The 21067-nt window shown below is 43.7% G+C and overlaps 1 protein-coding gene across 1 annotated transcript; it reads right to left on the reverse strand.

Annotated features, from left to right (window-relative positions):
- Positions 1-2967: 2967 nt before the first annotated feature.
- On the reverse strand, positions 2968-18078 carry CIAO3 (cytosolic iron-sulfur assembly component 3). The gene is made up of 11 exons (XM_065411858.1): positions 17990-18078; positions 15613-15708; positions 14266-14409; positions 13742-13874; positions 13198-13332; positions 12596-12714; positions 11033-11162; positions 10490-10562; positions 7098-7235; positions 5733-5890; positions 2968-3476 (listed from the first exon to the last, which is right to left on the reverse strand). Exons 1-11 carry the CDS (start codon positions 18053-18055, stop codon positions 3238-3240), a joined length of 1431 nt encoding a protein of 476 aa, XP_065267930.1. The 5' UTR covers positions 18056-18078; the 3' UTR covers positions 2968-3237.
- Between the last annotated feature and the right edge of the window lie 2989 nt (positions 18079-21067).

Genomic DNA, 21067 nt, shown 5'->3' on the forward strand with positions numbered 1-21067 from the left:
GACAGTCATGCATGTTACTGATGGTTTATTTTTGGTAAACACTGGATTACTTTAAAAAGTGAGGCAGCAAGAGAAAACAAGACTTTTCTTTACAGGTATAAAAGGCAATCGTTGTCTTTTACAACTTTGCTTTTGACAAGATGGAGGTAGATCTGTTGCTAGTTTGATGTGATGCTCTGTTTAGAACTAAAACTAACAAATAGAAACAGGTCAGCATGAATACTTCAGTGATCTGAAATGTGGAGGAGTTTGAGATTTTCAAATATTATACATTCAGTCCCACCAAAAGGCCAGTCAACTTCTGCTTTGCTAGACGATAAGTGAAATGGCATCTTTCTCTCTGGCTACCTAATTTTCCCTATTCTGCCATAGGGTTACCATATTTAACAAATAAAAAAAGAGGACCCTCCACAGGGCCCTGGCCCCGCCCATTTCCCACCCCAGCCCCGCCCCTTCCCTGCCCTAACTCCGCCCCCTCCTCCCTCCCACTCCCAGCCACGCGAAAAGGGCTGCCCGAGTGCTACCGGCTTCACGGTTTGCCGGGCAGCCCCCAGACCCTGCGCCCCCGGCCGGCGCTTCCCCAGTGCAGCGGAGCCCGGGAGGGGAAGCGCCCAGCTGGGGGCGCAGGGTCTGGAGGCTGCCCGGCAAACCGTGAAGCCGGTAGCGCTCGGGCTTCGGGCAGCCCCCATGCCTCCGGACCCTGTGCCCCCGGCCGGGCACTTCCCCTCCCGGGCTCCGGCGGCGCAGGGTCCGGAGGCATGGGGGCTGCCCGAAGCCCGTAGCGCTCGGCTCTTAAACAGAGCCGAAGAGTCAGGGGAGAGGCAGAGCCACCGCGGCCGGAGGCTCTGCTCCTCCCCTGACTCTTCGGCTCTGTTTAAGAGCCGAGCTGCCCGAGCGCTACCGGCTTCGGGCAGCCCCCATGCCTCCGGACCCTGCGCCGCCGGAGCCCGGGAGGGGAAGTGCCCGGCCGGCGGCTGGGGTCCGGAGGCAAGGGGGCTGCCTGAAGCCTATAGCGCTCGGGCGGCTCGGCTCTTAAACAGAGCCGAAGAGTCAGGGGAGGAGCAGAGCAGCCGCGGGAGGGGAAGTGCCCGGCCGGCATTTTTCCCGGACATGTTCGGCTTTTTGGCAATTCCCCCCGGACGGGGGTTTGATTGCCGAAAAGCCGGACATGTCCGGGAAAAACCGGACGTATGGTAACCCTATATTCTGCATTAGGCCCATGTCATCTTATTTGAAAGGCAGGAACCCAGGCATGCAAAAGATACAATGCTTTAACGAAGCCAGTAAGTGAACAAAATTTGAATTGCATATAACACTTGTTCTTTTAAAAAGAAAAAATGTAAAGCTCCTGTCCTCCAAATCTGCATGCTTAACATTTAAGCACCTCAGTACTGCTATTGACTTCAATGGGACTACTTGGATGCATAAAGCATTTGTAGGCCCAGAGCCTAAACTCCCTGAAGGAGGATTTCTAACAACTTGTCAAGGCATGGCTTAGATTGGAGTGTAGTTTGCTGCTTAAAAGCTATCAAAAGAAACCAATTTGTTGGTCAGGGTTTAACCAAAAAGTGACAGGAAGGTCTGCTGTGTTTTGTGTGGGACTTAAAGGGACAATAGCTTAAAATCATGTACATTATTGGTGAAAGTAATATGTAAAATGATTCACCGGAAGAGAATTTCTACATTGTGCGCACTTCACGGCACTTTCTCTATAGTCAGTTACCTTCCTTTTGCTCTGTGGGTCTCTCAGCCAGCAGGGTGGGGAAGAAGCATTTTTAAATAGGGGAACATGTGATTGTAAACCCACAAAGCATGGCAGGTACAGTACCTGGGAGTATTTTAATTTTTCAAACCTGACAGTATCCCTTAATCCATTAAGTGAGGGTCGAAGAATTCTTGGACCATACTAAGTAAAGAAATTTAGTAGGAAATTAGAAATTCACAGTAAGCTCAAATGAAATAAAAAGGTCTTTACCCTGTTTAACATGAGGAGTTCTCAGAATGCCCATAAGCAAGAGCAGCACATTTAAGGTACATGTTTCTAACCAAACAAACCAGAGACCATGTGTTCCAAGGCAAGTAGACCAGTAGTTTTGTGTAAGATGTGTTGGTGCTTTGTGTTAACTATGGAGAGACTTTATACTCACTACCATGATATTCCTTCGGGTAAGTTACTGCCCTTGATTCGTCTCTGACCTCACAGGCTTAATATTCTGGTCTTAGTATTTGTATTACAGTAGCAGCCAGAGGCCCTATTCAGAACTGAGGCACAATTATGCTGAGTACTGTGTGTCATTCAGAAATGAAAAGAAAAGTGCCTGTTTAACCCTTCTGTGGAACATACTGTATGAAGATCACTTGCTTCATCGGAGTGTCAGGTAGCATCCACTAGTGAACTCTGCTACTGAGATATTAGGTAGACTCTGCTGTTCTGTTAAACCCTCTAATTCACATAGGCAGCTGTAGACTATTTACATGAAAAAACTGGTGACAGGTTTTTCTGCCCATTCATTGTCAGAGTTCAGCAGGTAATAAAAGTTTTAAACAGAACACTCACTCCCTTGTAAGCTGCTTCCATCCATGCCTATGAAACCTTCAGCTTACTTGAAATACAGGAAAAGATGTCACAGCTAGACTCCAGGAGCAGGAAATGGAATACTAGGGACCAGTTAACCCAACTCTAACTGGAACATGATGTCCTAAGAGTCACAGCCCTAAAACTTCATGCTGTGAAAATATAGCAGATGTGTTGTTCAGGTACAGGACTGAACCGGTAAAATTTTGACTTATCAAGAACATCCAAATGTCATAGTTGACACGAGTCAGTCCTGGATTCTGTGTACCTTAAATGCATTGATTGACTCCAGTGTGACTGGGGGTGTGTGAAAAGGAATGCAGGGCTGGGGCTATAAAGGTGGTGTGGTGGCTAATATACACTGCTTCTTTTAATGAGACATATTTCACATCCCAAGTCAGCATCTGTTTTTATTTAAATAGCCTCAGAAGCTGTAGGAACTCATTAGCAGTACCAGGGTGTATACACATTATCTTTTAGTTGCAGGACATTTTCTATGTATCAATTGTGTTCTTCCAGTCATGGTATCCTAGAATTTCAGTGCACATGTTGGCTTTTGAGGACTTTAAAATGACAGATGACTTAAAAGGGCACTGAGTAAGTGTACCTCTTGGTCTCACAGCTTTACAGTCCCTGTAGAAATACAAGTGCATTATACATCTTCACCATTTGATATTAAAGCCAGAGTTCATTTTCTCCACTGCATGGTATGCCGTGTGCAACGTTGTTCCAGCTTTTTCTGAGTTTGTTCCACCCAGCCACTGTTCATACAGTTCTTTTACAGTGCGGTTCCTCTCTGGAATTTCAGTCTTAACAGATTCATACAACTTCTCAACTTGCTGAAGCAAATCCTTGCTGGAGTCACCTTCTGCTCTGATCTGACCACCTCCATTTAAACAGCCTAGGTGCAACAAGAGAACAGGACTGTGGGTGTGGAAATGCTTTAATAAAACTTTAAGAGCAATTAAAAGCAACTAATACAAACCAATTACCTCAATCTGCAATTGACAGTAGCAACATAAGACTTCATCAATGAAAACACAGATAAGTGAGGAATGAAATCAAATACTGTAACATGGTGGGACCCACAAGCCCTATAAAGGAGCCTATTGGTCAGCCATGGCCCAGTCCTAGTTCAGAATGGACAGCAATGCATGCTGATAAAAGGACAGGGAACTAGGACTTCCTGTTCCTCAGGGAGAGAGCGGAAGCTGGAGAGGGAGCAGGAACTTGTGGCTCTCCTTCAGACAGCCTGAGAAAGGACCATGCTTAGAGCAAGGCAGGAATAGCCTTTGAGTCTCAACTGAAGGAAGGAGATGGAAAGTCCTGCCCTCTCCATAAACAGAGGACTCAGAGGGGGAGTTTGCAAGAGTGGTGGATGACTGAAGAAAGCAGCTGGGAGGGGTCATGGGAAGAAGCCAGGGATTGCAAATGAGGGGGAGCAGTGTGCCTGAAACCAGAGTCAGCTGCATAATGCCTAGTTTGGACCATGCAACCAATTCTTCAGTGCTGGGGAACACGGCTACTAGTTGAAGATTGGACCCTAGAGGAGCAACTGAGGCCCAGAGAGGGTAAAGAATGGCTAGTCAGAGCCAGTGTTTGCTTTGGACTCATTTACCCCAGAGGGATGGAGTTTTCCTAATTTAGCTGGCTGACTAAATTAAACTGCCCATGTATCCAACCAGAAGAGGCACCAGCACTCCCTACACCAGAAAGGTAAGGGAATCTATTTAACACTTTCTAAGAAGTCTAAGCATTTTTTCTACATGTTACTCCTTCCATTTCTCACACCCTGCAGTCCTCTCGAGGTCATAGTGTAACTCTTGAGCTGAGAATATGGCTCTACCTCCCATCAGCCAAATGGAAGGAGTTGTGCATTGTGAAGGCAGAGAAGGTAACTGAACATCACTGACCGAGTTGAAGGGAGAAAGATTGAGAGAAGTGGTCAAACTGTTTCTAACTCATTGGAACGGAGCACCTCCTGTCTCTAAGCTAGCTGAAGAGCAGAACTTTCACTTTTGCAAGGCTTTGGAAGCACTTGGGTTTACAAAGCTAGGGGCAGGGCAGTGAGCAGGTTTTTAAAAGCTGAATTGTTAATTAAGAATTGCACCCAGTTTTGACATGCAGTTTCAATCATGAATATAAAGTAATTGCTAAAGAATTGTTGACTACTACATTTAAAAAACAAAACCAACACACCTGACTTAACAAAACACTAAACACACGGCCTCTAGCTTTCAGACACACAAACAGACATGAAGGCTTCATAGAATCATAGAATATTAGGGTTGGAAAGGACCTCAGGAGGTCATCTAGTCCAATCCCCTGCTCAAAGCAGGACCAATCCCCAACTAAACCATCCCAGCCAGGGCTTTGCCAAGCCTGACCTTAAAAACCTCTAAGGATGGAGATTCCACCACCTTCCTAGGTAATCCATTCCAGTGCTTCACCACCCTCCTAGTGAAAAAGTTTTTCCTAATACCAACCTAAACCTCCCCCACTGCAACTTGAGACCATTACTCCTTGTTCTGTCATTTGGTACCACTGAGAACAGTCTAGATCCATCCTCTTTGACACCCCCTTTCAGGTAGTTGAAAGCAGCTATCAAATCCCCCCTCATTCTTCTCTTCTGCAGACTAAACAATCCCAGTTCCCTCAGCCTCTCCTCATAAGTCATGTGCTCCAGCCCCCTAATCATTTTTGTTGCTCTCTGCTGGACTCTTTCCAATTTTTCCACATCCTTCTTGTAGTGTGGGGCCCAAAACTGGACACAGTTCTCCAGATGAGGCCTCACCAATGTTGAATAGAGGGGAATGATCACGTCCCTTGATCTGCTGTCAATGCCCCTACTTATACAGCCCAAAATGCCGTTAGCCTGTTGACTCATATCCAGCTTCTTGTCCACTGTAACCCCTAGGTCCTTTTCAGTAGAACTGCTGCCTAGCCAGTCGGTCCCTAGTCTGTAACAGTGAATGGGATTCTTCCGTCCTAAGAGCAGGGCTTTGCACTTGTCCTTGTTGAACCTCATCAGGTTTCTTTTGGCCCAATCCTCTAATTTGTCTAGGTCCCTCTCAATCCAGCTCTCAGAACTTCAGAAACCCTAAAAAGTCTTACAGCAAACCTTGACCTACCAGCGAAAGTCCCTGTGTAGCCTTACCTGATGGGCAAGCCATGACTTCAACATAGTGATACGGTGATTTTCCTCGTTTCAGTTTTTGCACTAAGTTCTGTATGTTTCGAAATCCATAAGCCAAGGCAAACTGCAGCAGGACTGTGCCATCCTTTTCCAGTGTCACTTCCTGGAAATCCTTGTTTCTAGGGAATAAAAGCAGGCAAAATCGTTTGTCTAAATTAATTTTCTATTTGGAACTTGACTGAATACTAGAGAGCAAGTTTATTTGAATAAGCTTTTGCATAAAACTTCAAGAAACTGTGTCCTTCTTTGAGGCAGCAGAGGACAAGAGAGTTCTTGGGGAAGAAACTAACCTCCATAAATCTAATTAAATTAGGGACCTAAACCCCAATTCTACCTCAAATACAAAAGGAAAAGTGCGTAAAGATGAACATTTTTATGTCCACATATGCAGATGTCACTCTGGTGAACATCAATTATTGGTGTCTTTAGTAGTAACAGAACAGTTATAATGCAAGTAACTACAAAACTAGAAACACAGTATGCTATGGAAACCATTTTCTCCAAACTGATGTTTGTACACTTCTTAATGTCAAGCTCCAGTCTTGCTCAGTCAGACAATGGGCACACTTGGCAGCTCAGATCAGGCCAGCTGTGCTGCTCCCTGGCCAAATAGCCATGCACTGCACATGGTGGCTGGGAAATACGAGAACAACTTGTGCATGGATTCCTCTTAGCATCCCTCAGGTGCACTCACCACTTTGCTGTTAGGCTTTGATCTGCTGAAGAGCATCAGTGTCTGGACATAAAAATCCCCATGTTAGTATGTACTTCTATAGGGCCCTACAAATGATACGTTATACACACACCTGGGAGGCAGGCAGGAGTCTCATTTTAAAGTGAGGCACAGAGAGATTTAAGTGACTTGGCTCAAGGTCTCTCAGCAACTGGGTGGCAAAGTTGGAAATACAACCCAGGAGTCCTGACACCTAGTCTTCTAAGCTAACCACTAGTTAACACAATTAGGGAGGAGGAATTAAAATCCCAACACATCTATTTTAGTGTCTGATGACAGGTGAAGGGCTCCCTCATTTCCATGAGAGCTTCAGCTGCCAGGTTGTTCTAATTTTTTGCTGGAGCTTAATAGTGGGGAAATCTACAATGCAGAACACTATGTGGGTGATGGGGAAGGGGTCAGGAAGGCACCAAGGGAAAAGGCTGCACAGACTGCTGGCTGATTCATTGCTAAGTTAACTGTGGGAGTAGGGAGCCAATTGCCATGGCTGGCTGTAAAATGTTTAACACTGAAGATTGCTCTTTGATTACTGCCAGGAGAAAGGTGTAAACAGAACTGCACTGAAATACAGCAACATAGTTTCAATTCCTTACTTTAAAGGTTTGTATTGAACTTCATCCACTTGAATCCCAAACAGTTCTTTTGCTGCATACTTGTATATGTGCTCCAAATAGCCCCCAGAACCGCCACCAGAATGGCCAAGGAGCTCCTCTTCTGAAACGCTGCTAAACCTAGGGAAAAGGGAAGAAAAAGAAGGCCCCTCTTTGCACCTGCTTATAAAATAGGATACCCAGTGCTACATCCATTGGCACTGAGAATCTGATTTCAGCGACGGTGAAGTAGTTTCAGACCACTAGTAAAAAAAAGCCCTTTTCCCCTCTTGAAACAGAATTCCTGCACCATGCACAAGAAGGAATTTGGAAGTAATACGTAGCCAGCTGTAATTTAGTTTCTTGAGACCAGCTTCCCGTCCGATAGCATGAACTGCCCGGTATTGACTAGTGATAATTTCAGGGCTATGTAAATTTAACACTACATGGTCAGGTATGGGCTTGATCTAACTTTTATAACTTTTAAAAAGGAAAATTTGTTCCAAGTCAAACATACCATCTCCCGATAACTTTCACTGTGTCATGGTTATCAGAGTGTTTACGCCTTAAACTCTAACATCTCTGCTAATCCCTACTACAAGTGTCTATTTGAACATCTAACGAATTTTGCTCAGACTTGTTACTTTTCTGCTTCTATAATTGTTAAACTGAAGCTTCCAATTAAAAAAAGGAGACTGGTTGCAGAGTCTAGCTTTACATGACCGTACAGTCTTAGAGAGCCCATCCAATAGGAACCGCCTTCAAACATGTCTACCGTAGGAATTTCTAGAGCACCTATCACACCTGGGCATTTAAACAGGTCTTCCACTTCATATCTCATTCATGGGGGGAAGGGATAGCTCAGTGGTTTGAGCATTGGCCTGCTAAACCCAGAGTTGTGAGTTCAATCCTTGAGGGGGCCATTTAGGAATCTGGGGCAAAAATCTGTCTGGGGCTTGGTCCTGCTTTAAGCAGGGGGTTGGACTAGATGATCTCCTGAGGTCCCTTTCAACCCTGATATTCTATGATTTCCATTTCTGAAAGATCCATGTCCACCCTGCAGAATAACCAGCAACCCTATTGCTGAATTTTGTTTTTAATTGAAAGTAGTTTTGCTGCTTATGCACTTCTCTCCAATAACAGGGAAATGCCAATAGAACAGCCTCCATGAATCCACTTCAGACCCAGAAATTGGGACTTATCCCAAAAGCATTTATATAGCGGATGTTCCAGTACAACTGGGATAGCTGGGAAGGGAAAATGGCCTCAGTTATCAATTCTGGCCAGCTGGTTTCCATACCCTTAACCACAGAACTTCTAGGAAACCAGGAAGAACAAAGGCCAAACCTCTTGAACTTTAGCTCAGTCTTTCCTAGAAGCCTGCAAGCTAAAGGGGAACACTCGTGTTTATATGGCCTAAATAATGCCAAGAAAAGCCAAGGGTCAAACACCTCAAACAATTCCAGTAATCTGACAAGGCACAGCTGTCTATTTGGAAGGTCAGTGTAATGCTCCTTGAGAATAGCAAACCACAACAATGGCTTTTGTTATGAGAGGATAATCAGAAGAGCTATGTGCTTATACCCACTCAAACAGTTTTCAGAGTGGTAGCCGTGTTAATCTGTATCACAAGTACTCCTTGTTCTTTTTTCATCAGTGTGACACTTGCATTCTGCTGCTCACAGCTGCAGAAGGGAAAACACCTGGGATTTCAGTCAGATCTAAGATGTTGCCACTTGCAGATAAAAATCTCAGCCTTAGAACTGTGAAAGACAATTTTTCACCCTGTAATCAGCTTCAGAGGCTATTTTTAACTCAACTCTTGTTTACAGGAACTGTGATTCATTAATAAGTGTTTCAGTGTGTCCAGCCTCACGTACTGCTGCTCTATGAAAAGGAGGAGGACAGTAAGCCCCATCACTGGCTAAGGCAAGCAGTAATACCAGCAAAAGCACAAGGATTTTTGGCACTTGTATCATTCTTGCTGCCAAATTTAATAACCTCTTAGTGGCCTTTTCCACATGCCAAAGGAATAAATGGAACAACAGCCATTTGACTGCTTATGTTAATCCTCCAAATTCTGTGGAATACGTGCTGTTTATGACCAGTCAATTTACTGAGTAGGTTAAGGATCGCAAAAGGTTAGAGAGGAGCATTATCATCACTAAGCATGAGACATAACATTAAACAAGCACTTCTAATAAGTTAGCCAAAGATTTTATCAAAGAGTTAGAGATTTTGTTTGCTGCTATGGAAATGTTAATGATAAAAACAACAAGGGGTCCGGTGGTACCTTAAAGATGAACAGATTTATTTGGGCATAAGCTTTCGTGGGCAAAAAACTCACTTCTTCAGATGCATGGAGTGAAAATTACAGATGCAGGCATTATTATACTGACACATGCTCTAACCATGAAGCAAAATCTTGTACACTAGCCTACAGGGCCATGTACATCTATTTTCTTCTCTAACAGCTTCTAGGGAAATACTGAATTTGTAACACTTTAGTTTTATTAGTGTATCAAAGTACTGCAAAGTCACTTTCAACGCACTGATGAAAACACATCCTTTTAGTTTAATGTGCTATGGAATACTGCAGCTAATGCCAATTTAGATGAATAAAACATCTAATTTCTAAATCCTCTAAATTCTTGTAGTCACTTAGCTTTCCATGCAGTTGGCATTTAGCCAGCAGTTACTTTTCAGTTAAAGCAATTAAGCAGTCTCATCTGCTTTGCACATGTTCAATATGCTTTTATTGAATAAGAGAATGCCTAGAGACTAGCTGAAATTACCTTGATATTTTCTCATTTGTTCTTTAGCACTGGAATACATACAGTACTAAAAAACTAAACATAGCAGACCTGTACATTTCTGTATGATCATATTATATTCTCCATTCTAGACCATTTCATTTTTCCATTTGCTCATTAGTTTCTAAATTTGTGCTTGGTGTAATGTCTCTAAAAACACAGATACAGTGTGAATGTTAACTATATAAAGTAATAAAGATTGGACAGAAAAATGCAGAACAGTTATGTCACTAACAATCTTACTAAGTGAATTCATCCACTTCTGCTGCTTTAGAGAAAAACAGCTCTTAACGGTTGGGCTATGAAAATAAGTCTACAGCAGACAGTTACCTTCAGAGTCTCTTAAAATGCTTACTAACCTGATCTTGCAGATTGCACAGAGCAGTTTATGATGCACTATTGTTCTTAACAGATTCAAAATCCGTATGACAAGAGCAAAAATCGGAGTAAGATGTACAAAAGATGCAAATATCTGCAACTTTTGTAGTGTTAAATCATTTGTGGAAGGGGCAAATTCTGTTGTAGAACCTGGCTGTGAGAGAGTATTTCAGTAAACGTTTAAGGGAGATCATTTGTTCTTACATGGTATCCAAAGGAGACGAGTCCACATCTGACAGAGAGACTCCCTTTTGTTCCAACAATCGTAGAACTTCTCCTGAAACAGAAACACCGGTGTAAGTGTTCTCTTTTAGGGTAAAGAAAAATGTTCATCAATATGAAAGCCTAAATCCACAAATATAATTAATGCCAACTGTCCCCTAGTGACTATTTCTTCGTAACTTATTTCACTTCTATTGTGTGGCAATTGGAGATGCTCTGCAGGAAAGCAGTCTGAACCCAGAAGGCTCAAAGGTGAATGCAAAAAACATTTCAAGTAGAAAAGTTTTCACTGGCTAATGTCCTAGAAAACCAAGTGTTAAAATGCAAAATTACTGACAGAACAGATAAGAGGTCATGAAAGCATATTTTACAAAGCACTCTAGTCTAGTGCGTATCTGTGGGTCAGAGGACAAGAGAGGTGAAGCTAGATAGCATAGTCTACATGGCATTTCAGAGCATTCTTTTAGGATCAGCAGCTACTACCTTATATCATAAGAACCAATGGAGCACCTCTGGTTCCCTTACCCGTAGTAATTACACAGTCAACCTCACGAGTTTGGTACTCTTGGCTGAAGAAGTCTGGTCTTGAAGCTTCCAGTTTTTTGTCATAACAGGGCATTACTGTCACATGGTAGGTCTGGTCAGGTGAAAAATGCTGCCAAAAAAAAAATTGTACAGTTGCACTAACTGCTATTAATTAATTTAATTAAGGCACAAGTAAGAGTGGAGCAGCTAAAAGCCAATTGTGCTGCTAGAAATCTCCTTTGCTACTAACAATTTCAGTACCTGAATTAATACTTTCTATTCCTTCCCAATTGTGCAGGAAAGAATAATAGAGTAACAATCTCTGTAGCAAGCTTCAATAGCTTTTTTATTTTTTTTTGGGGGGGGGGGGTTGTTTCCTCTATTAAGCCAGACAATCCTGGCAGATTTAGTTAGTTAAGAGTCCGTAATTACATGAGTAGTCAGATGTGTTTCATATCCATTGCCCCAGGCCAGACTCAAACCCATGACAATTTATATTCTGCAACAGCAACTCCAGGAAATTAGCTGAAGACCGGTACAAAAGTTCATCACAATCCAAGAAGCTCCCAGGGACCAAGGAAACAAGTTGTTGAATCAAGGCCATTGTTTCAGTATCTCTTGTCAAATGCTCTGAGTACACCTCTATCCCGATAGAACGCTGTCCTCAGGAGCCAAAAAAATCTTACCGCGTTATAGGTGAAACCGCGTTATATCGAACTTGCTTTGATCCGCTGGAGCACGCAGCCCCCCGCCGAGTGCTGCTTTACCGCGTTAGAGCCGAATTTGTGTTATATCGGGGTAGAGGTGTAGCTGTCAGATGTCCGAGTTTATTCAACAAAAGTGTTAAAACCAATGTTCATTAATGGATAATCAAACATGGCAGCAGCAATGCTCAAGTTTCTTGGTGGACTCAACTTTTGGCTAGAAGAGTGACACCGGTCTTTAGACATCAAAGTGACATTTAGAGGAATTCCAGAGGCAACAAGGATAGAAAAGTATTAAATCAAACTGAAATAGAAACATTAAGCTGGGGGGAAAGCACATAATTTTTTAGTAAGAGACTATCTGCCTGTAAACATGAATTCAAGCTCTCTGTAAGATCGTGGTAGTAGTTTGCTTTTAGATAGGGGAAAAAAAACCCCACCAGAAAAGCAAATAGGATGGTAGGAGAGATGTGACAAATCCAGTTCTTCTGGATTTGTTGAATAACGGATTGAGGTTTTAACTGACCTTTTCAATGCCAAACCTGAAACTCTGCTCCCATAGGCACTGGCAGGGAAAGAGCTGGGCAGCTAAAGGTGGTGGTTGAGGGGGTGGGCTGCTCTAATACCAAGTGTCGGAAGGGAGGCGAAGGAGACACCTGGTGGCATGAGTCCGATCTTAATACTCTCTCTCCAATTCTAAGCGTCTCATGAAATTAAATGGAGATGATAGACAGGCTGACTTGCTAGTGATCTACAAGATTTTCAGATCTGTAAATCAATCCTATTTAATACACTGTCTTTAACAATGTTTTAAACACCGCTCAAGATCTGATGTCTACAGTTTCCTGTTAAGCTTTACCTGCTGTTTTGCAAAGTGACCCTTGATCAAGGAGCCCATGACCTGCTGTGGGGACTTAGTGGTACTAATGTAAGGAATAACAAAACTTCCATGAGTTTTCTCCGCATAGCAGATCCAACCTGCAAAAAGATGAAGTATAATTAATCAATGCACAGACTTTCAGTGGCTTCAGAATCAGCCTTATTACCAGCCAATAACAACCATTTTCAGCCTCTCTTCTGCACACAGTATAGGAATAGCTCTTACCAACCGGATTCTGGGACAAGACTAGCTTCGCAAAGTAACAATGCACTTAAACATCTGTACCATTATGGGTAAGAACTTCCACATTTCATGTAATTATATTCAGGAACAAGTGTCTTTCTTTACAAGACCACTGAAGACATTTATAATATCCTCACAGCACAGTAGTCCCTGTCTAAGTGGAACGGAATGTTAACAGACATTAAAAGAGACCTTCATGGCACCAAGAGCAAGTCTCACTTCTGCGTGGTTTTAGCCATTAACTTTTTCAGCCGTTTATTACACTCCTCTAGTGTGCAGTTAGTCTGCCACATTATCGGACCACTTCTATAGCCATTTTTAACTATTTTACAATATACCTGGACAGGCAGAGGCCAGCATGGGCAAAGCCTTTTTATCTTCAGTTTGCCTTTGAAAGCGTCGTACAAACTCTCGTTGGCTCTCCAGCAAACTGAAGTTTCTTGAGAAAGTTGTATCAAACACATAGTGCACACCTAGATAGCATAGAGATATTAAAGCCACCAAAAAAAATTGACAAATGCTACAAACTACACCACAAAAATCCAGCCCAATTAGATTAAATCCTGGTATTTTTACATATTTATAGACTGCTGTAATTAGAAACAGAACAGTTTCCTAGTACATAAGACAGGCTAATAGAAAAACTGAATGAGAAAAATGAATTGATGATGGAGTGTTTTAGGATCCCTTCCCTCACATTGAGATTAATATGCCATCAAAGTAACAGAGGTCTGAATTCCCATTCATGTTATGATTTTTGAAACAGGCACTTGGAAGTTTATTCATGCAACTTCTACAGACTTAAACAGAAGTTGCACTTGGAATATTAGTAAGCTATACCCCAAGATTTCATCTGCGATTACCAAAAGGTAACAAGCTTGCCTAAATTTTTTAAGAATGCTGTCAATTTCTTTGCTGTTTCTAGAGGCGTCATCTTAAATCTTGCAGCTAGTGATGCTCTGGATTGTGGTGAAACGGAAACTATAACTAGCTTCTGTTGATTAGGAGCTGCAGTCTGAAAAACAAGAAGTTTGGAATATTATTATTTCCTGAACAGTTAAGATATAGCATCTTTGATATGTTAGTAATTTAGAAGATACTTGTCCATGGTTTTCTTTTTAAAGTATGATCCAGTGGGGGAAGATGTTGCACTTCCAAATCAAGAGATTACTATATGAAATATTATGATTCTTTCACAAACCTATTCTGACAATTTTTAAAATTCAGAGGAACACAAATATGTTGTGCTGTGGATGTCCTACAATACCTTTTGGTTCTTGAAGACTAATCTGGATACAGAAGATCTTCTTACATATTATTTTACCTGTGCTTCAGCAATCACACAGTATGATTTTCAAATTCTTGAGCCTACCTGCTGGCTACTGCATCAGTTGAGTATCACCTACCTTATTGGAACTTAACACTTTGTAGAGCTCTTCATGGCTCTGCTGAGTGATTAACACGCTTTCTGCAGATGTGATGCAGCCACTACAAGCTAAACAATCATTCAGGGTAATTTTAGCCTTTTCAAGCTTTTGTGCTCCTCCATCCTAGAAAGAAACAGATCAGATCCATTTCTAGCCATAAGAATCAGAGATCCGTATGCAGAACATGTCAAAGACAACCTGCTACATGGTACTAAGAGAATTTTGCCAACATGTTTGAACTGAGTAAGTCAGTTTTCAGCAGGGCCGCCCAGAGGATTCAGGGGGCCTGGGGCAAAGCGGGGGAGCGGACATAAAAAAAGGCACCACCCGCTGCGGCGCTTGTACTCACCGGGTGGCGCTCCAAGTCTGCGGCAGTGGCGGGTCCTTCAGTCGCTCCGCGTCTTCGGCAGCACTGAAGGATCCGCCGCCAAAATGCCGCCGAAGACCCAGAGCGACTGAAGGGCCCCCCGCCGTCGAAGTGCTGCCGAAGACCCGGACTGCCGCTGGGTGAATTGCCAGGGAAGGGATTCTCGGCCAGGGCTTGTGGGGCCCGGGTCAAATTGCCCCACTTGCCCTCCCCTCTGGGCGGCCCTGGTTTTCAAATGACTTTGTTTTTGGGGGCCCCCATCACCCAACATCACTCTTCAGTCAGACCAAACTGAAAGTCAGAAACCAAAATCCTAGCCTGAGCAGCAGGGTACTGATAGCCTTAATCTCATGGCAAACACTGCTTTCACCCACTAAATGATGGCTGCTCTAGGGCACAATCAGACCTCTGCGCACCTTCCTTAACAGACACCAGTAATGCAGCAGCCTCCATCTTCAACTCAACACAGACATCACACTCTCTTGAACGAGCAGCATCCCAAGTTTGTGCAGGAAGTACCCTAACCCCTGAAGCTGAGAACATCATTTCTACAATGTTCCCAGCTCACTTAACCGCCAAATTGCTGTCATTCTACTTTTGCAACCATGAAAATAGTTCATTACAACGCCGTTGGCTTTGATTCTATCATCAGCTAGTTCCAAAGGTTATGCAATTACATGACAAGCCACTTTACAAATATCTTTTAAAGAATCAGAACGAAAAATAAAATAAATTACCAGCAGCTAGTCACATCTATTTTAATTGAGTACCCACTCCCACTCTTTCAAATGAGTAACAGTGACAATGGACATCATCTCAGACTGAGTGATTTACATTGTTATCACTTTTGCAATCATTGGGTATCAGATATTTAATAGTTGTAACATACTTATGTGCAGAATAATAAGGTAATTTATGGGTTTTTCTACATAATGATTACAAGGGGAAAACATTCTTACCTGATTGATTTGAAAATAGCTCCCATCATCTTCAATTCGGATCTTGGCTGCTGTTTTTCCAGGTTTCTTTTCAACTTTTATTGGCTTTACACAATCCTAAAACAGAAATAAAGTCAAAAATTAAGGAGAGGAACCTTTAAATATGAAAGAGGCAGGAGAGGAAAAGACTGATTGAAACTGGACAGAGTGTAAACAAAGATCAGTTCCAGAGTGGAAACTTATCATCTCTGGTTTAAGCTGCATTGGATTCTTTGTTTAATGTGCAATCTTACAATTCCTGTAACCACCAAGGAGACAAGCAAAAAATCAAACATACAAAATCTGCTTACCCCATTTTTACAGAATGAACACTTTTCCAACATCATAACCAAAACTATAGAACAATTTTGCTGCCAGTGTGAAACACTCAGATTTAAAGAAGTCTTGCTCAAAACAGATGACTGAAAAGTTCTGTCCTTTCCAGAATCCCGAAGGGCGAGCAGGAATTCTTCATTGTGAGTTTTAGCAGACAGGAGGCGTGGTCATTACATTCAACATGTGGCTATTGCCAATGAAATTTCATTTGATGTTGAGGGCAAGCAGATGACTTTATATGGACTGTTTCCGGTTTAGTGTGTTAGAGTTCAGTGACTGAAGTCTTGAGGGTGTTTTTATACTTTGCAAGAGTTGCATTGTTTGTGCACCCACACCTCCCTTGTCTATAAGTCTGACTAGCAGCCTTGCCAGAATTCATCCTGACCTTAAATCATCCTCACTTTACCAAAATCTTTTTTTCCCCATCTTGACTACTGTAAATCCTGCTTCTAAAAATCTCTGCTCTGAATTTAGGGGGGTTCAGAATGCTCCCATTGCAGGGAGGACAAAATCACTCTGATGCCCCAGTTACGCTCACTGAATCTAAATCAATCAGTCAAACAAACCTATCCATAGACTTACTCCCCACTTCTAGCCCCGTGGTCCTATGTCCTCTCCTCACTTGTGCTGCTCTGTTAGCAACTCTCTCCAGTCTTGCTTTCCTATTTGCTCTGATTTACAAATGACAGCAAAGCTCACCTCTGTTCCTGCCACTTTCCATTCCCTCCATACTGCAACTACTTTGTGTTGGATGCTGACTGATGTCTTTTCTGCTCTTCTATATCAGCTCTCCTTTTATCGGTTCCATCTGTTTGGAGGATACTATTTACAAAATGATATTCTATTGTAGTCCATAATTTACACTTTAAGGGTAATATTACAGGAGCCCTTGTAAGAATTTAAAAAAAAAAACTTGGAAGATTTTATCTCAATTTGTTTTCCAGCTGTCCTAGAAGTGCAGAAGCAGCTTTTTCAAGATGAGAATGTTTCCACTGGTTGTGTGGTGGTGTTACAAATTGTTACTCAGCCTCCATGCTCTATTCCAGAGGTGGCTGCACTTCAGTAGTAAAGGAAACAATCCCTTTTCTGGACGTGTTAGAGGAGAAATGTAACAACCACCATGCACGGCAATAGCGCCTTCCACCCTAGGCGCTCAGAGCAGAAAAGGAGAGACACAGGGGCATCCACAGCCCATTGAAGCAGAAACCTTATTTCAAATCTACCAGAAAACAACCTATGTGAGGCCAACCATGAGCAGTCAGCATGGGCCCCACCTCTTGGGAGTGGAGTTGAAGGGCAGGGCAAGGCAAAGACCCAGTGGCCACCAAGCTGGGGAAGCCCCTAGAACTCCCCCCACCTGGGGATACCCAGCCCAGGGGACCCTGGCATGGGCTGGGAGCAGGGACAGAGGCACTCCCCCGAGGGATCTACCCAAGCATTCACCTGACAGGAGCGGGGACTGAGAAGAGGGGGCAACACCATTCATCCCCCTCCACTCCCACACTCTGCAGAACCCCCCCTCCCGACCTACACCTCCCCCTGCACGGGCCCCTGAATAACCCCCCCTTGCCAGACAAACCTGCCATCACCCATAACCCCACAGCGACCCCCCCTTTCCAGCTCCCGGGGAGCCCCAATCCCCTATTATCCCCCCAACCCCCAGGGGAACCCCCCTGTCAACTCCCATCCTCGGCCCCCAGGGGGACCCCCCCAGTCATCTAGGCAACTCCCCATTCCCGGGGGACCCCCAATCACCTATTATCCCCCGTGGGGGATCCCCAATGCCCTAGGCAACCCCCCCAATCCGCTATTACCCCCCGGCCCCAGTGAGGGACCCCCAATCCCTCATCCCCGGGAGGACCCCTCCAACCCCGGCCGGGACCCCAAATCCCCTAGGCAACCCCTATCCCCGGCGGGAAACCCCTCAACTGCCCCCTCACAGCCCCGCCCCCCTCCAGGCAGCCCCGTGCCGTGCGGAGCCTCTCGCGCCCCTTGGCAGGCAGCCAACCAGCGCGCTCCCCACCTGCGAGGGCCCGATATAATCATCCAGGTCAGCCAGCTGCACCACCCCGCTGAAGGGAGACGCCATTCCGGCCACGCTGCCGGAAAGCACGCAGCGACGGCGTGAAGGGTAACAGCGAGACGCCACGCTGCCATAAAAGCCGTTCTCACGCTGCCGGAAACCGCGGCGGACGGAAGCCTCAATAGCCCAAACGGAGTAGATTTGCGCATGCGTCGGCGTCTCAAGTCACACCTCAAAAAAGGTAGTGCGCGCGCGCGCGCCGCTTCCCTGCTAGCTGTCTGAATCTGCAAGCCTAGGTGGAGGGGTGCAGCATCCGCTCGGGGGGGATGGGTAGGCTAGTAGCGAGCCCTACTTGCTTCGCCGGGCTTATTCAGGAGTGTTGGGGTGGTGCAGACAGGGGCTAAGCAGCTGGGGTGACCAGCTAGCAGGTGTGAACAATCGGGATGGGGGTGGGGGGGTGTGATAGGAGCCTATATAAGAAAAAGACCCAAAAATCGGGACTGTCCCTATAAAATCAGGACATCTGGTCACCCTATGAGCAGCCTGCAGGCAGCCCGGGGCATGGGCTTTCTCCTGCTGCTGCCTGCAGGTCATGGGGGGCACCCGTCTGTTTGATGGCACGTCGCACATTTGTTGAGTTACAGGCCGCAGGACAGCGCTGATCGCCTAGATACACAGAGAGACCAAACACAGGCCGCCAAGCAACCCCTTACATTGTAAAAAAGTGGCAGCGTGCCAGGGGTTCGCCCCTGTTGTTCGGAGCATTTTTATTTAGCTGATGTTCTTGCCCCACCCCTGCTCTGCTAGAAAGTTTTCCCTCAGAATCGCTGGGATGAAAACAAAAGTTTGACTATCCCTCATGAGCCATCCCGAGGGAATGCTGCTCTGCAGCTGGAACACGTCATGCTAGATAAACACTGGTCACTACATTTGCTACTGAAATGTTTCATGGGCATAAAATGGACAATGGAGCCAATTCTGCGAGTGTTCCATGTGTGGGTGGGGCCTCCTATAAATCTTAGCATTTATGACATCTTACCTGTTCAAAGCGCTGTACAAAAAATAATTCCCACCGTGTCCCCATGAAGTAGGGATTATTTCCATTATGGGGAAAGCAAGGCACAGAAAGGTGAAATAACTTCCTAAGGCAACACATTGAGTCCGTGGTAGAACCAGGTTTAGAACGTGAGTCTTTTTGACTAGAAGACCTTCAAACCATACTGTTTTAAGCCTTGTGTATAGAAAGACAGATGGGGCCCTACAGAGAACCTAGCATGACAGATAATGATAGAGAACTCGTATTTGTTCAGATGTTCCTCTATTTGCATTGACTTGACATTAATTACTTTTAAAAAAAGTAATGGTTGTGAAAATGCTTTGATAAAAGGTGCTTAAATATTAGTGATAAACACAGATGGCTGAAAAATAACATGTATTACTAATGGTCATTAGCGTGCGAAGAATAACAACACTTAATTATAATTATTTAGGACCTGATTCTGAAAACACTGTTGTGGGTAGTGCTTGTAACTGTCAATAACCCTAATGAAGTTTGCAGGATTAGGCATATATTTTGCATTTATTTAAGCATTTTACCAACAGCAGTGCTGACTGATGATGGTAGGGCACTGGTTCCCAAACTTTAACAACCTGTGAACCCCTTTCACTAAAATGTCAAATCTCGCGAACCCCCTCCTAAAAATGAATATTTCCAGGGATTTTCTCCTTTACCTGAGTATAAATTATAAAAGCCGTGATCTTGGAAATATAACATTTGTTTTTATGACATGCTTATTACACACTATTATTATTTATCATTACAGTATTTTTATTACATTATGAAAACGGCAACAAGATCTCAGTTTCGTAGCTTGTATCACTTTGAATAAGCTTGTTATAAGACACGGCTCCTATGTTTCATCAAGGAGTATCAGATGTGAAACAGCAGGAAGGGATTTAAGAAGCCAATTCAAAGAGTTCCTCCTACACAAGCATTCAGGTCTTGAGCAGTCCAGGCAAACAACGCACATTACAACAAAGCTTAAACTTGTTCTTCATAATAATTTTAAAAACAATCCTAGCTGCCTATTTCATTTTAAAAACAGCAAAAAATATCCACCTCCCTTTCCATTACTTATAAGGAGTCTTGAAGTTTAAAACTCAGTGTGATAGAGATGCTTTGATCTGCTTAGTTCTTGGAAGTCCAGGGGCTCCGGGCTGCTGGCCCCATGCTGCCCGGAGTCCCTAGGGACAGCTCTGTCTGCCATTGGGGAATTTTTCCCCGAGAACCCCCTGTAAAATTTCACAAACCCCAGTTTGGGAACCACTGTGGTAGGATAATGCAATAATGTATTATCAAGCAGAAATTAAATGCTCCACTTTTTTATATTTTGTTCATTTAAGAACACTGGAACATATATAAATTGAATGTAACCATGCCAATTAGATCAATCATTATAATTCCCCCCTCCCCCCCAAGAATATTACTATTTAATATTTGGCAAATACTGAACAGCCTACAAGAAAGCAGTTAACACCAAGGGCAAGAGCATGCAATAGAAAAGCTGGAACATGTGGTCTTTTGCATATGTCGTTGCTCTTCCGGGTATGTGAGGTTCTGAAAGAAAAATTTTAAAAATCGTATCAGTTCTGCTGCATCTCTGCAGGCAATAAATCCCTTCAATTCAAGGCTTTAATATAACTACCCTACCTCCTAATGTGTGTTCCATAACCGCCATTTGAAAAACATTCTAATAGTGAGATCTACTGAGATGTAAAATAGATTTCCAAGAAAGGGGGTGAAAACCATCTGTTGAGTCATTTTAAAACTAGACCTGCAAACCACTGGAGAATATGGTATGGGACAATCCTGCTGACTGTGTGATAGACTAAATATGAGGTAATAGGGCTTTTCAATCTCTGATTCCTACAATATTTTCAACAAACTAATATTTAAAGCCTTGATCCTACAATGAGCAGACCCCATTGCAAGATCAGGACCTAACATCTCTCATATCATAACCTAGTACTCTGCCCCACAAACTGAACTGGATGTATGAGAGAATCTGCCTTCGGTGA

Source organism: Emys orbicularis, chromosome 10 (genome assembly GCF_028017835.1).
Source record: "Emys orbicularis isolate rEmyOrb1 chromosome 10, rEmyOrb1.hap1, whole genome shotgun sequence".
NCBI lineage: Eukaryota > Metazoa > Chordata > Testudines > Emydidae > Emys > Emys orbicularis.

Bases quoted from the DNA above. Each gene is read 5' to 3' on its own strand.
- CIAO3 (XM_065411858.1), bottom strand. From the start codon at position 18,055: ATGGCGTCTCCCTTCAGCGGGGTGGTGCAGCTGGCTGACCTGGATGAT. The intron at 12,715-13,197 runs GTATATTGTAAA...ATCTTTTTGCAG, and splicing joins GCTGGCCTCTGCCTGTCCAG to GTTGGATCTGCTATGCGGAG. The intron at 10,563-11,032 runs GTAAGGGAACCA...TTTCTGTTTCAG, and splicing joins TGACTGTGTAATTACTACGG to GAGAAGTTCTACGATTGTTG.